Genomic DNA, 14,441 nt, shown 5'->3' on the forward strand with positions numbered 1-14,441 from the left:
TGGAGACAGCTATCTGGCTGGATGCGGTCATCTGGCTTAACCATTGGCTTTTAAATTTAAGTTTAGCTAAGTAATGAACTGAGCCCACTCAGACACTACTCTGAATTAAGCTGAAGTACCCAACACCTATGAGAATCGCCCCCAAATAGGTCTGCAAAAGCTTAACTACAGACAATTGCTTTTGAAAGAGACTGATATCTGTTGTTATCACATTAATATGTGATAATGATAAATAAGCTACTGAGTCCTTCCCCAAGGAAGGTGCCGGTGGATTAAAAGCACAGCATGAACCAGCAATGGGTGCTTGCAGCCCTGAAAGCCAACCATATTCTGGGCTGCATCCAAGAAGTGTGACCAGCAGGGTGAGGGAGGCGATTCTCTCCCTCTGCTCTGCTCTCATGACACCTCACCTGGAATCCTGCATTCAGTCCTGGAGTCCTCAGCACAGAAAAGACATGGATCTGTTAGAGCGAGTCCAGAGGAGGCCACAAAGATGATTGAGGGCTGGAGCAGCTCCCATACAGAGAGAGTTTGGCTTGTTCAGCCTAGAGAAGTTAAGGCTTTGGGAAGACCTCGTAGCAGCCTTCCAGTACTTAAAGGGGGCTATAGAAAAGCTAGGGAGAGGCACTTCGTCAGGGAACGAAGGGATAGGATGAGGGAGAATGGTTTTAAGTTGAAAGACGGGAGATTTAGATCACCTATTAGGGTGGTGCAGCATTGGAACAGGTTTCCCAGAGAATTCATGGCTGCCCCATCCCTTGAGGTGTTCAAGGCCAGGCTGGATGGGGCTTTGAGCAACGTGATGTAGTCGAAGGTGTCCCTGTCCATGGCAGGAGGGTTGGAACTGGATGGGCTTTAAGGTGCCTTCCAACCCAAATATTCTATGACTCTATGGCTATACCTATATCACTAGGATCACAGCTAAGGAAACCAGGCATTCTGAGATCATTTATTTTAACTGTGCAGTTGTAGAGCTGCACCGAGACTTCTTTTTAAAATGTCCACAGTACCTGTCTGATAAAGAAAGAGAAAAGAAAAGAGACTTTAGAACTCTTTAGTTTCATCAGATACAGAGCTGTCTGGTTTAACTCTGAGAGCTAAAAGCATTGTTTCCCTGAAAAAAAAAATAAATTCAAAAGCAATTGAGGCTTTCAGTGAGCTGTGAAGATACTGTAATATGGAGGAAGAGTATCTAACTCACTAAAAGCTTACACTCGCAAGTGTGCCAGTGCATTTTGTAGCCAAGTGACTGTAGCTATATAGTCAGATGCTTTTATGCTGGCTTTTTCAGTTATTGCTTGCGAGGCTGATAAATTTATGAATGTAAAAGTCCTAAAGGACAGGAGTCTGAATACCTGTAATTAGTATTTTGAATGGCACGAAATTTGGGGGAGCTGTTGGCGCTCTTGAGGGCAAAGAAGCCTTGCAGAAGGATCTGGACAAATTGAGAGCTAGGCAATCGCCAACCACATGAAGTTTAACAAGGGCAAATGTCAGGGTTTGCACCTGAGACACGGCAACCCTGGATGTCCATACAAACTGGGGAGTGAGAGGCTTGAGAGCAGCCCTGCAGGATGGGATCTAGGGGTTTTGGTTGATGGCAAGTGGAACATGAGCCAGCAGACCTGGCAGCCAAGAGGGGAACCGTGTCCTGGGGGGCATTGCCAGCCAGTCTAGGGAGGGGATTGTCCTGCTCTGCTCCACATTGGTGTGGCCCCACCTCGAGTACTGGGTCCAGTTTTGGATGCCACAGTATAAAAAGGATCTAAAGCTACTGGAGAGCGTCCAGAGGAGGCCACAAAGTTGGTGAAGGGTTTAGAGGGGAATCCGTATGAGAAGCAGCTGAAGTCACTTGGTCTGCTAAGCCTGGAGGAGACTGAGGGGACACCTCATCTCAGTCTGCAGTTTCCTCACAAGGGGAGGAGAAAGGGCAGGCTCTGATCTCTTCTCTCTGGTGACCAAGGATAGGACCTGAGTGAATGGCAGGAAGATGTGTCAGGGGAGGGTTAGGTTGGATATTAGGAAAAGGTTCTTCACCCAGAGGGTGGTGGAGCACTGGAACAGGTCCCCAGGGAAGCAGTCACAATGCCAAGCCTGACAACATTCCAGAAGCATTTGGACAACACTCTTAGACAGATGGTGTGAATGTTGGTGTTGTCCCATGCAGGGACAGGAGTTGGACTTGATGATCCTTGCAGGCTCCTTCCAACTCAGGACTTCCCATGAGTCTGTGATTCTTTGAGTATTATTGTGACTGGTGACATCAGACTGTTGATCTTGCAAATCTGGGGGCTGAGGGGCTTACTTTCCTGGCACAGGACTGGGCTGGGACAGCAGCCACTGGTGGATACCTCCAACCTGCATCAAGGGCAGGGAGATGCATGCCCACCACACCACCCAACTTTTTCCGAAGGTATATTTAATGTAGGAGGAAGGGAGGTGGCAAAAGAAGTGATTTCAGTCTTTGATTTGGTTGTGGGTTAAGTTCTGCAGCTTTTAATCATGTTGTACTTGTACTGAAGTCAATGGAACTTTTCTCTCAACAAAAGGAAATGTTATTTATCTCATTATTACCATTAGCCACAGTTTCATGCGTGCAACCAAAGGGGATACTTCTTCAAGTTAGCTGAATCTTGAGGGCCTGTTGTTAGTGCTAATTTGAAAATGGCACTACGGTCAGGAAATCCGGTATCATGGGGTTAACTTTCAGCCCTTATACTGAATGCAAATCAGTGAGGAAATTCATTGCTAGGTGCAGTCTGTAATTATTTAAAAGATAATTTGCATGCTACGCAGAAATAAATTAGCTCCCAGGTGACAGCTGTTCCACTGTGTCCATTCCTGGAACTAGATGCCATGCTGGGAAATCTAAATGCGGACCAAAAGATTAAAACATTGTACTTTCTTGCCTTATAGGAAGGACCTCCCCAAAAGAGAGGCAGAAAGAAGGGAGGAGGGGAATTGATGTTTCAAACCAGCAAGTTCAGAATCTTAACTAACAAACCACAACGTTTTCACCATCTACATTTTCTTTTCACTCAAAGCACTCCACATCTTGCTAGAAAACACTGCAAGAGTGTAAAAGTGTAATGTGTACCAGTTTAAAAGGATTTTTGCAAAATCAAAGACAGAAATTCAGTTCTAACATTGGGTTTGCATTCGCATGGTCCTGCGAGATCATTACAGAATGGGTAACACCACCCAAAACAGTTTTCCTTCTTTTTAGCACACACAGAGTAACCAACGAATGCATTTTCACATTCCTTGCCAAAAGAAGACTATGCCCCACTTTTTATCTGCATAAAAGCCTCAAGACAATCTTCACTTCACAAGAGATGCTAAAACATTTTTCAAAGTCTTCTCATGGCTAGGTTTTAATACTGTATATTGTACATTGTATGTAATGTATGGATGTTTATGTATTGTAGATATGATGTATTATGAGACTACATTATATTGCCAGCCTTTTTCCACTGCTGTACCTCCTCCTGAAGCGAAGCAATTTCCTGTGCCAGTTTGCTTTGTGCCAGGACTGTTATGTGGAGATTACAGGCAGTTTGCTTTCACCTCTACCTGTCTCTTCCTTTTCTCACTAGTCCTTTCCCTCTGCCTTGGCTTATGGTAGAGAGCTTTCCTTTACTACTGTGTGTTGCTCTTCTGTCTCTGACCCCTTAGAGTAGACAGAGATTCTGTCCTCCTCATAGTAAAGACGTGTGTAAGAGAAATATCATGCCTGAAATGAATGGAAATGGATGTGCACATGCTTGCATGCATGTGAAAGCACCAGAAGAAACAAGCGAGGATTGAAGAACAGCATGTTAATAGCTACAGAGAAACATATGGGATTTCATTCAAATGACCAAATAGCAAGAAGAGAAGGACCAAACCTATCTAAAGATAAGGTATAAAGAAGATGGAAAACAGGACTGGATGCAATAAAATAAGCAGATAAGAAAAACCTGGCAACTGTAATTCAGGGATTTTGCCATGGGCTAATGAGAGGTGAGATAAAATAATGAGGCAAAAGACCCCAAACATCCATTGTAAAGGGTATAAAAGATAAGTCCAAAATTAGTTCATCATCACTAATTAAGAAGAGCTCAAGCAGTGTGATGAGGACCTGATAAGTGGTGTCCCTCTGTGTGGCACACCGAGACCTGCTTTAGAAACATCCAGTGATCCTGGTCAGACCACCTGGACAGGAAAGTGGTGGTGCCAGTGACTAAGTGGATGCGAGAGGACCCTGATCTTGCATAACTTCAGATCCTGGTATGCAAAGACCAGTTAAGACACAAGCAGTCTCTTGCAGGAGCTGGTGACTCCCTCAGTGTACAGGCTGGCATCAGAAAAAGCTGTGCTGCTTACTAACATTGATGGGCCTGACTCATCCTACTAACAGACCATCACTGGGATCTTCATTTCTCCTGAGATTTTTAAAATCTCTGTGGATGTTGAGAACTTGATCTCATTTGTCAATCCATGTGTGCACTGTGTGAGGATCCTCAATCATGAAAGCAAGGGAGGTGTGTAGCTGTCGAGTGCAGGTAAGTGCAGCTGCACTGAAGGCCATGGGCTGGGCTACACCCAACATACAGCAGCAGAGACAAAGGGAACAAAAGCTGGTTTCATCAAGGTCAGGAAAATACTGCTACCAGTGTTGCAGGCAGAGACCATTTATTCTTCCAGATGTAGATACTGGTGTGAAACTTGCTATACATAAAAGAACTCATACTGTAACCACATCTGGGCAAACAACAAAGGCTTAAGTGTCTGACAGCAGTTATGGTTCATAGGATAGATAAGGTCACACCTGTTTTGCATAGTGTTAACAGCACAAAAAAAGATTGATGATACCTTGCTGCAACCCGAATATGGAGTTTCTTCCAGTGCTCCAAATGTATTGGCTGATCAGCATCAGCTGTGACAAGGAAAGAAAATTATCTGCTGTCTTAGCCCGTGTCTCATACAATCATGTAATCTTCCTTCAGTTTCTACTTAACACCTATTGACAATATACTGTTTATGTGATCTTTATGCTTGCTGTATGCTGTTCCCCTCTTGTAAGACAAATCAAACATTTTCTATAAACCAAAATCAATCCGTGCAGCAGCAACAATTCACAAGTTCACACTCCTCTCAGCAGAGGCACACAAAGGTCTCCTGAAGGGAAATCTGTAAAGAAGCATTTTTGTCCAAGAAACTTTTAGACCTTGCAGTTGTAGTTTGAGTTCATCCCTTCTTTCAAGTGCAAGATGAGAAAAAAAAATTAAGGAGTTAGATTCTGTATATTTACAGTGAGGAGAGTATGCAGGACAAGGATTGCAAACCACAAGAGAAGAATTGTGAGAGCTACACATCCAGTCTTAGTGAAGCCCCGAGTCCTTTTTCAGGGGAGTTCACTCTGAAAGATGGCAGCTGAGACCACTATTCTCAAACTACAGCATACAAACCAACCTTTTGTCATCACCTGGAGGGACTGGCTAGATCCTCATTTCTCCCCAGTTTCAGCAGATGTTCTCATTTCCCTCTCCTTAGAGTGTGCTATGCCTTATCCATGTTGTGGTGAAGCTTTTTGACATTGAACCAGCAAAAGTGCAAATGCTAGAGCAAGAGGTGCAGTAATTCAGAGGCTCTTAAGTCTCTGTCTCGAGATCTCAGCTGCTTTGTTACTACAGAATTTTTTTGACCCGGTAGATTGCCATTATCATGCAAAGTTTCCTTTACAGCAAACTTTTACGAAGTGTTACCTAAATAACACTGTTTAATTTGAAAATTTTGGTACCATTTATGCCTTTCTTCCAATCAGTTATAAATATAACAAAAACAGATGTGGAGACTTTTGAGGCACCACTCTGATATTTGTATCATGATAAAAAGCTACCATTTGTTTCTGTGCTTGGCTGTCTGTCTCTAAAGAGCTTCTGTAACATGGCACTTCACTTCTCTGCCTGTGACAGTTAAGGTTCCCAAGCCACCACTTCTGAGGCAGTTTTTAAAATAAAAATCAAAACAAGTTGTATAACCAAGTTCTTCTTTACCTCTTGTTTCAACTACACGCTCAAAGAATTCTACCCCATGAATGAAACTCAAGGCTGTGTTTGTTTGGTTCGGTTTCATTTTGGGTTTTTAATCAAGCTTGTCCTCAAAAGCACTTGTTTTCAGTGGGGCATAAGGAAGAAAACAAGTTGGATTTTTTTAGGCCAGGTATTTTTTTTTAATGCTATGAAATTCTAGAGAAGCAGCAGAAGATTAAAGATATGTTAGGTCTCTTTTTTTTTTCAGATTGTTTTCTCTCCATTATAACTTCCTTAATTCAGTTTGCATTTCCAAAAGCAATGAAAAATTCTTTTGGAGGAGGCATATAAATCTTGGCTGGAAGTAGCCCAGGCTCTTTAGTCTCTCCCACCACAGGAGAGACATGCCTGGGAATGCCTCATCTCCAGGACTGCCCTGCGCTTCCCTGGACACTGCAGGCAGTGGGGAGCACCTCAGAAAATCTTCAAGATCCGTTTCACTGCTACCAAGTGCTGTGGTGGACACCAAGCCTGACAATATTCAAGCGGCATTTGGACAACACCCTCAGAGACGTGGTGCGAATGTTGGGATTGTCCTATACAGGGACAGGAGTTGGACTCAATGATCCTTGTGGGTGCCTTCCAGCTCAGGACATTCTATAGTTCTATGATTCTAAGTTCTGCAGGTAGGATGGGGAGCCTCCACTAAACATGCAGAGTCCTGATGCAGCCTCCAGCTATATGTTTAAGTGAAAATAACTCCCTTACACAGAGAACACAGTCCAGAGGATAAACTTCAGGGTTTATTTTATCACCAGAAAAGCAGGCAAGCTGTTGAGTGTGACTATCATCACGAGTGATTTAAAATCTCCCTGGAAATTTTGATTCAAAGTGACAAAAATACCAACTTTTAAAAGTGACTTCTAAATATGAATCTTCAGTTAAAGAGGACTGAAATGCTCTGACAGACACTGAAATGTTCTTTCAGATGAAAGATGATCAAGTAAAACACTGTTCCTTATGTAAATAAATATCAAATACAGAGCTCTTTCCAGGAAGGTCTTCAGGGCTTGCATTACCACAGACAGTTTTGCCAAGTAACAGAAAATATTTTTTTAATTTGTCGTTCGTTCTGAGGGGAAACAACCAGAAGATAAACCATAATCAAATAAAACTAAAATTCTGCCACAATGTGGATTTTATGCATAATGTTGAGTTTTAGCTTACCTGTAAAGATCTGTGATCTGTCCTTCATTCCAGCGATAATAAAGATCATTCAAAAGACGCTCATGCTGTCCATACAAGCAAATGTAGTTGGAGACAGGGAAGGGCTCCTTTGAAAAGCAGGTGATGCTGTCTACCATATTATATTTGTTGATATGCATCCTGAAATAATTCCCATGTCTTGCCTCTCCGGTTATAATCTCCATCCCCTGGAACAGAAAATACAAGGAAAGCTGTAGAAACTGAAGGAGCACCTCATTTGGTGTACACAGAGGATCAACTAGGGTTTCCTATCTGGTATTTAGTTCTGGAATCCTCAACGTAAGAAGGATATGGATTGTTGGAATGGGTCCAGAGGAGGGTTACAAAGATGATCAGAAGGCTGCAGCACCTCCCATACGAGGACAGGCTGAGAGAGTTGCGGTTGTTCAGCCGGGAGGAGGCTCCAAGAAGATCTTATTGTGACCTTCCAGTACTGAAAAGGGGCTACAAGAAAGCTGGGGAGGGACTGTTCACAAAGGCTTACAGTGATCGGACTAGGGACAATGGGTATAAACTGAAGGGGCAGATTTAGACTAAACATAAGGAAGAATTTCTTCACTATGAGAGTGGTGAAGCACTGGCACAAGTTGCCCAGGGAAGTTGTGGCTGCCCCATCCCTGGAAATGTTCAAGGCCAGGTTGGATGGGGCCCTGGGCAGCCTGATCTAGTGGAATGTGCCCCTGCCCATGGCAGGGGGATTGGAACTGGATGATCTTTAAGGTCACTTCCAACCCAAGCTATTCAAAGATTCTATGATTCTACAGTTTCTTAAAATTCACAATTCTTTTTTCCAACAGGGATACCCATTCCTAGTAACGTGGTTTATACAACAAGGCTCTTTGCTATGGTTTTGACACAAAGATTTTCTGTGTGGTTTAGACACTGAATAACTGACACAAAACTGCAGCATACGGCTGTGTGTGCAGCATGGGCTTTGGCTGTCCAATCCTGAGAGCCATTTGAGACACCTAAGGGTATCTGGACCATCCAAACCGCACTGGCAGTTATGACACAGGATCCATGGGAGACCTGTGACCTCCCAAAGCAGCAGCTGGAGGTCAGGAGGGATGCCCTGGGGCATCCCAGAACAACACTAGGAGCCTCTGTTTAGGCAATTGAATTGAATGCTATTCATCCTAATTTATTATACAGAGTCTATATTATTGCATACACATGGTGTATCATAATTCACTATAGGATACCATACCAATGAATGAAGAACACACTGGTATATTTTACTGTCTCTCCAGATTTAGAACTATACATATATATTTTTATATGTATATACAAAGAGTGTATATGCAGAGTTCAAATTTATGCATATCTTAGAAGCTATACAACTGCAGACAGAGGGTTGATACTACGACATTAATCAGTTACAAGCACATCTCCCTGTTACAATTCAAAGATTTATCATATACCCAGAAAGCATTTTCAGCTTTGTGTAGAAGCTTTCCAGTAGTCAGAGATGTGCAGGACCAGCCTTCCAACAAGAAGAGAGGATCCTGTTCAGTTCTGATTTTTATTAACAGCACTGTGTACTGGATGGCCGCCTGCACTGCAGGAGGCTGGGCTTGATCTCTTAGGACGTTTCCTTCAGGCTATGTTCTAGACTTTTAAATGATGAGTTACTATTGCCTTTAAAAAATATATAAGCATATCAGTGACTGCAGTGATAGGATGAAGGAGAAAGGTTTTCAGCTGGAAGAGGGGAGATTTAGGGAAGAAATGTTTTCCTGTGAGGGTGGTGAGGCACTGGCCCAGGTTGCCCAGAGAAGTGGTGGCTGCCCCATCTCTGGAGGTGTCCAAGGCCAGGATGGATGAGACTTTGAGTAACCTGATCCAGCAGAAGGTGTTCCTGCCAGTGGCAGTGGGGTTGGAACTGGATGATCTGTAAGGATCCCTTTCAACCCAAACCATCCTATGATTCTATTATGTAGTTATGTTACATATATATCAATATATATATGTGTGTGTATACACACACACAAGCACCTACACATATACGTATGATTTCATATTCAGTGACTCCCTCTTGCTAATTTGCACAGGGGCTGCCAAGTGTTGCTAACACCAACACTAGTATTGATAAAGGAATAATAGTGTTGGATGTTGATGTTCAAACTGTAGCATTTAGTTTCAGCTAGTTAAATCAATCACTTAATACAACATGTATGTAAAAACTTGTTTTAAACCTCACATTGCAGTGGGATGATCAAGTAGCTCCAAGCTATTTTTTGAAGCTGTATTCATGTTTCAGTTTTATATATTTCTAAAACCTGTTGCTAGGCTACAGTAACCTTTGTTACTTCCACATCACTCAGCTAATACATTTCACTAGCTTTTCTTACTTCTTTCTTAGGAAATTCTTTTAGGATTTACATGAAGTTTCTGGAGTGACTTTAAAGATGTTCCCTTTACAGAGAGCAGTTAATAAGAGCTTCAGCAAAAGAATTCTAATCAGGTTCTAGCAATTTGGAATGACAAAACCAATTTTTTTCCTCTCTGATAGTCCTTTCTGCTTCCCAGTACATCCTGCTTTTGACAGCTCATCCTGCATCTGCCAAGCTGGAAAACAAGGAGAGTCGTGTTTTGAGTCCTCTCCCCAAAGCATGGATTGCTTCTTACAAAAAAAAATCTCTTTCTATGGACCACTGCTGTCGAAGACTTAAAATCATAACTGAAGTAGCCTTTTAAAAGCCATTCTTTATATCAACTACAAGAATGAGCTTGATGAAGAAATCACTGAGGAAAAAGCTATCATGTATGTATGAAATGGGAGTTTGCCTATGTGGATAGTCCTCTCTGGCTTTAAAATACATCAATGTAGTCCTATTCTTGTTTCACAAGTCAGGTTCTCCATGTTTGTATCATGGGACAATCTCCTATGTAGCTCAGCTGTGTGAAGGGCTTCCCTCTTTCCTGTTCAAAGATGACTCTCATGGTTGCAGCACTAGCTGTTTTCCATCAGCAGAATATGGAACATTCCTTCCAGAATATATTCTTTTCCTACTAGTATAGAAATTGACTGAATTTTACTGGTAGACTGCCAAGTTTTATCATCTGCATACATTTCTAAAAGAAAGAGGTTAAGCGCTAAAGCTTATTTAAAGCATATTTTAGTGGGATCCAGCTAATGCTATCCTATGTCATCTTTACAGTAACAGTGCATCTCTTGAGAAAGCCAAACATCAGAAAGTACGGAAATTAACATCTAAGAGGTTCAGTTAGTTGTATAACTTGCACTTGTTCATCAGCAGTACCTGGTTTATACAATGCTCTCGGGCTTAGCTGACTCTGGATTTGTTCTTCTGCAAATCTGATGGTAGATACCACCACTACCTTGATGTGCTGTGTCTTAAATATGACCTAGGAGAGAGTGTTGAGGAAAAGCCAGCCTGCTGACCTCCCAACCTATGCACCTATGCTGGGACAAATGGCTCAGTAACAGGTACAGTGCTAAGCCATCAGCTCTGGAAAAAAAAAGGGGTCAAGGAGCTGAGCTGTAGTGAACCATTCTGAAGTGCTACAAATAGTAATGAATAGTCTAGGGAATTAGGGCTTGACAAGTATTTCCTGCCTTCAAGGACCAAAACCTCCCTTCATTTCAGGTGATTTCATGGCAAAGGAATTAAGAACTGCAGTAAAGGAGTTAATCAGATCATTTTACCTGTATGTATTCCACATTTACAGTCTGACAGTGAATTTGCATTAAACTAAATATCTTCAAATAATCACAGAAATTTGTTTGCACATGGTTTGTTCCATTCCAGAGTTTACTGATAAGTCCTGTCTCTGGAAGGTTTCTAAATAAATCCTTACAACAATGCTCACTCAAGATATTTTTTAAGGTGCACAGTACTTAGGCATGTACCTGTGCTATCCTAAATAAGAACATCTTTCCAAACGGAGTATGAAACAGAGAAGAATTAAATAATGTAACTTACATGGTCACACAGTGCAAGTTCTGAGTCCAAGCGGATGGGGATTTCTGGTTTGGAAATATGCAAGTAATTATAACCTCCAGGAAGAACACCTCCTGATAAAAATGAAAATATGAGATTTATTAAATCATAAACAAAGAAGAAAATAAAGTATTTGTTTGCCCTCCTTCTCCCATCATCTATTTTTGTTTGTTTACTTAAAAAGAAGCTTTAAGGATTTCACTGCCATTAGGTGGTACATTAAGTGGCATGTACCTACCCGTATTATTCAACAGCAAAAATACCAGCGGGGGTATGAAAATATGACAGAAATTCATTTTGACATACCTTTAATTTTACACCCCTTGTACACGGGGATGAGTCTATCTGAGCCTTCTGGTGGCTTAGAAAAGGGCTTAGGGGTTGGATCAAAGAGATTCAGCATAGATGTAGCAAGCTCAAAGCCAATCTCTTTTGAATTGAAGTTGCTGTGTGTCCATTCATCTACATAATATCTCCTGGAGTACTTTGTTAAAGGACCTGCAGCCCTGATACTGACATCAGTAGTATGGAATTGGGTATCGATCACAAGCCTTCCGTCAAAAACAAGGCAAGCATCATTAATTGCCTTAAAGGTTTCATAATCCACTGTCCTGTAGGCAAAGCTAAAAAATGCCTAAAGAAAAAAATAGATGCAAATAAGTGTAGGTTATTATACATTAGTTACTGGCTAATTTCATAAATCAAAATCTGTGCTTCATTCATTTTTATTTTAAAAAACAAGGACATGAAATAAAGTATGATTTTATATATACAGATAAATCTCTCTGATCCAGTATTTACAGTTACTAAAATTAAAACAAAGACAGTAGAGGCGATAAATGACTGAGTGGATACACGTGTTTTCTGTGTTACTATAAGCATATAAAATAGACTTGAGCCCTTTATGAATTTGTTTTCTTCTTTCAAATACTCAAGCCAAACTGAAACCCCAAGTAACAGAAAAGTATGATGTACTTAGCATTTTAGCAGGGTATCTGTACATTACAAATACGTTTCCAGCTGTTGTGCCTATTTACTAACAAACGATGTTACTATGGCTACCTACACAGGGTTATTCAATGAAGTGAAAAGTTAGGAAATGCAAAATGTTCAGAGGAAATGTCATCCACATTCAAACTACAGCAGCAGCATTAAAACCAGTGGAAGCTGTGGAGGCTAAGACATTTGTAAGAGGTATAAAAGGGCTGAATATGTACGTGAAAAGGAAAGCATTCAGGTTTATTATATTGATAGTGACACAGGTTTTGGAAAGCATATCCAAACTTAGTCAGGACTGAAACACATCTCCAGCTATTCCAGATCAGGATAATACTTGCTTTAAGAGGCAGAATAATCTGTACCTTCTTAGTACTTGAGACTATTGCGCCTGCAGCGGCTGGGGCTGGTCACTCTCCGAGGCAGGGCGCAGGGCTAAACACATGTCAGATCCATCTAGATCATCCTGGTCCACCCAGAGAGTGGAGGCTGTATCTGTACATAAAGTACTTCGTACATTTGGCAGTCTGCTTCTGAAGCTGGTAATGAGCACAGCAGATACCTATTCACTGTTTTGGTTTGTGGGACTGAAAAAAGATGTGATTTCCACTCTTTGAAAGCACTGCCTGTGCTGTTGCACTCCTCCTTACAGAACTGGCCCTGAGGTAGAGGTTTATATTGGGGCCAGCATGTACTGAAGCCACAAACTCATCTTCCCTACAGGAAGATTTCAAGGGCATTGAAATAAAATCACCCTAAATCCTTAAATTCCTGCTCTAAGTCTCAAAGAACAAAGCTAGTGATAATTCCCTCCTTTTGTCTTCTTGTGGCACCTGCATAGTCTCTCTCCTGGGACATGAGGAATCGGATCAAACCTCATCTCCCCAAAACAGGAGCTGAGGCAGCACCACCATGTCAAACACTACAAAGCAGGTGGTGCTGGAAGCAGCCACCGATTCGTCCTACACGTTAGGCATCAGTGTGGAACAGATGTGCACACAGCACGTCATGCAAAATGTGCGGGATGCCTGAAGAGCCGCTTTGAAACCCAGCGCAGCGCGAGAGCGAGGACCGCAGGGTCCCGCCACAGCTCTCGCCTTTTGTCTGCACAGACTCTGTGCATTGATTAACAGAGAGGAGCTTTCAAATCAATTTAGAATCATGCACGTCTGACATTTCTCTCGATATGTGTTTTATTTGGTTTTCTACATTACCTAAAAGTGACTTTAAGGAGGCAAAAGCCCATATGAAATCTGGAACAAAAAATGTGCTTCCTAAGGCCAAAGTGCCTATTCAGATTAAGCTGGGAAAGGTAAAACCTGCATCACCTGGAGATGTCTCAGTTCTGAAACACAAGAAATGAGGAACAGGCAAGAGAGGCCAGATCACTCCAGCTTGGAATGAGGGGACGCACGCACAGAACAGTCCCTGCTCCAGGAACATCGCAGATGGCAGAAGCAGAAGCTGCAACTATGAGACATGTACTTGCCTCTTACAAAGGATAAACTGAAAGTTAGCAGAACAAAGATCCCAAAAATAGTGTAAATCAAGAGTGCACACTGGAAGTTGAGGGTTAAAAGAAATAAGAATGACAAGCTTGAGAGATATTTTAAATCAGATCATGGTCTGCAAAGGGTACAGATGAAGACTGACTGCCTCATTGCTGCAATATATTTTGTGAAGCTCCAGAGCCTTTATAAAGAGCTTTCCCCTTCATTGGTGCCCTCAGCTTTTAAAATGATTAGATGACAAGTTGAACACTGCTGCCCACCATCAAGAAATATTACTGTACTGGCTGAGGAAAGGGCGCAAAGTTATCAGAGGAGCGTGCATTATCTTGCTGCCTTAATTCTGAACAGCCTGAGACATAACTGTATCAGAGCAAACCAGCATCTGTAATATGTCCTTCCCTTAGTGTCAGCCTCAGGGTGGATGCGGTTGTGACCTGGGTAAAGGTATTACCAGATTATACCACCACAGAGCTGTTCTGTGGACTAAGGGTCAGATGACCATGATTGGCTGGATGAGCCAGTTGGAAGAAAAGACACAGGAGAGGAAAGCAAAGGGAGGTGGAAATTTTAGCAGCAGTGGTACAGCAGGGGCAGCAGAGAAGCAAAGCCTCTGGGCTTGTTTGTATATAAAACAAGTAATGAACTATACACTGTTAGGGGAATTCTAACCATCTAGCAGATCCAAAATC

At 42.0% G+C, this 14,441-nt stretch overlaps 1 protein-coding gene across 2 annotated transcripts in view; it reads right to left on the reverse strand.

The window, feature by feature from the left end:
* The window catches only part of CFAP61 (cilia and flagella associated protein 61), a 110,243-nt gene that overhangs the window by 11,680 nt on the left and 84,122 nt on the right, over positions 1-14,441 (reverse strand). For both annotated transcript variants that reach the window (XM_069850303.1, XM_069850304.1), the window contains 3 exons: positions 11,552-11,879; positions 11,228-11,319; positions 7,242-7,447 (listed from right to left, as the gene is read on the reverse strand). In XM_069850303.1, coding sequence (XP_069706404.1) covers positions 7,242-7,447; positions 11,228-11,319; positions 11,552-11,879 — 626 coding nt within the window. The remainder of the gene's footprint in view (positions 1-7,241; positions 7,448-11,227; positions 11,320-11,551; positions 11,880-14,441) is intronic.

The sequence above is a fragment of the Phaenicophaeus curvirostris genome, chromosome 2 (assembly GCF_032191515.1).
Source record: "Phaenicophaeus curvirostris isolate KB17595 chromosome 2, BPBGC_Pcur_1.0, whole genome shotgun sequence".
NCBI classification, from domain to species: domain Eukaryota; kingdom Metazoa; phylum Chordata; class Aves; order Cuculiformes; family Cuculidae; genus Phaenicophaeus; species Phaenicophaeus curvirostris.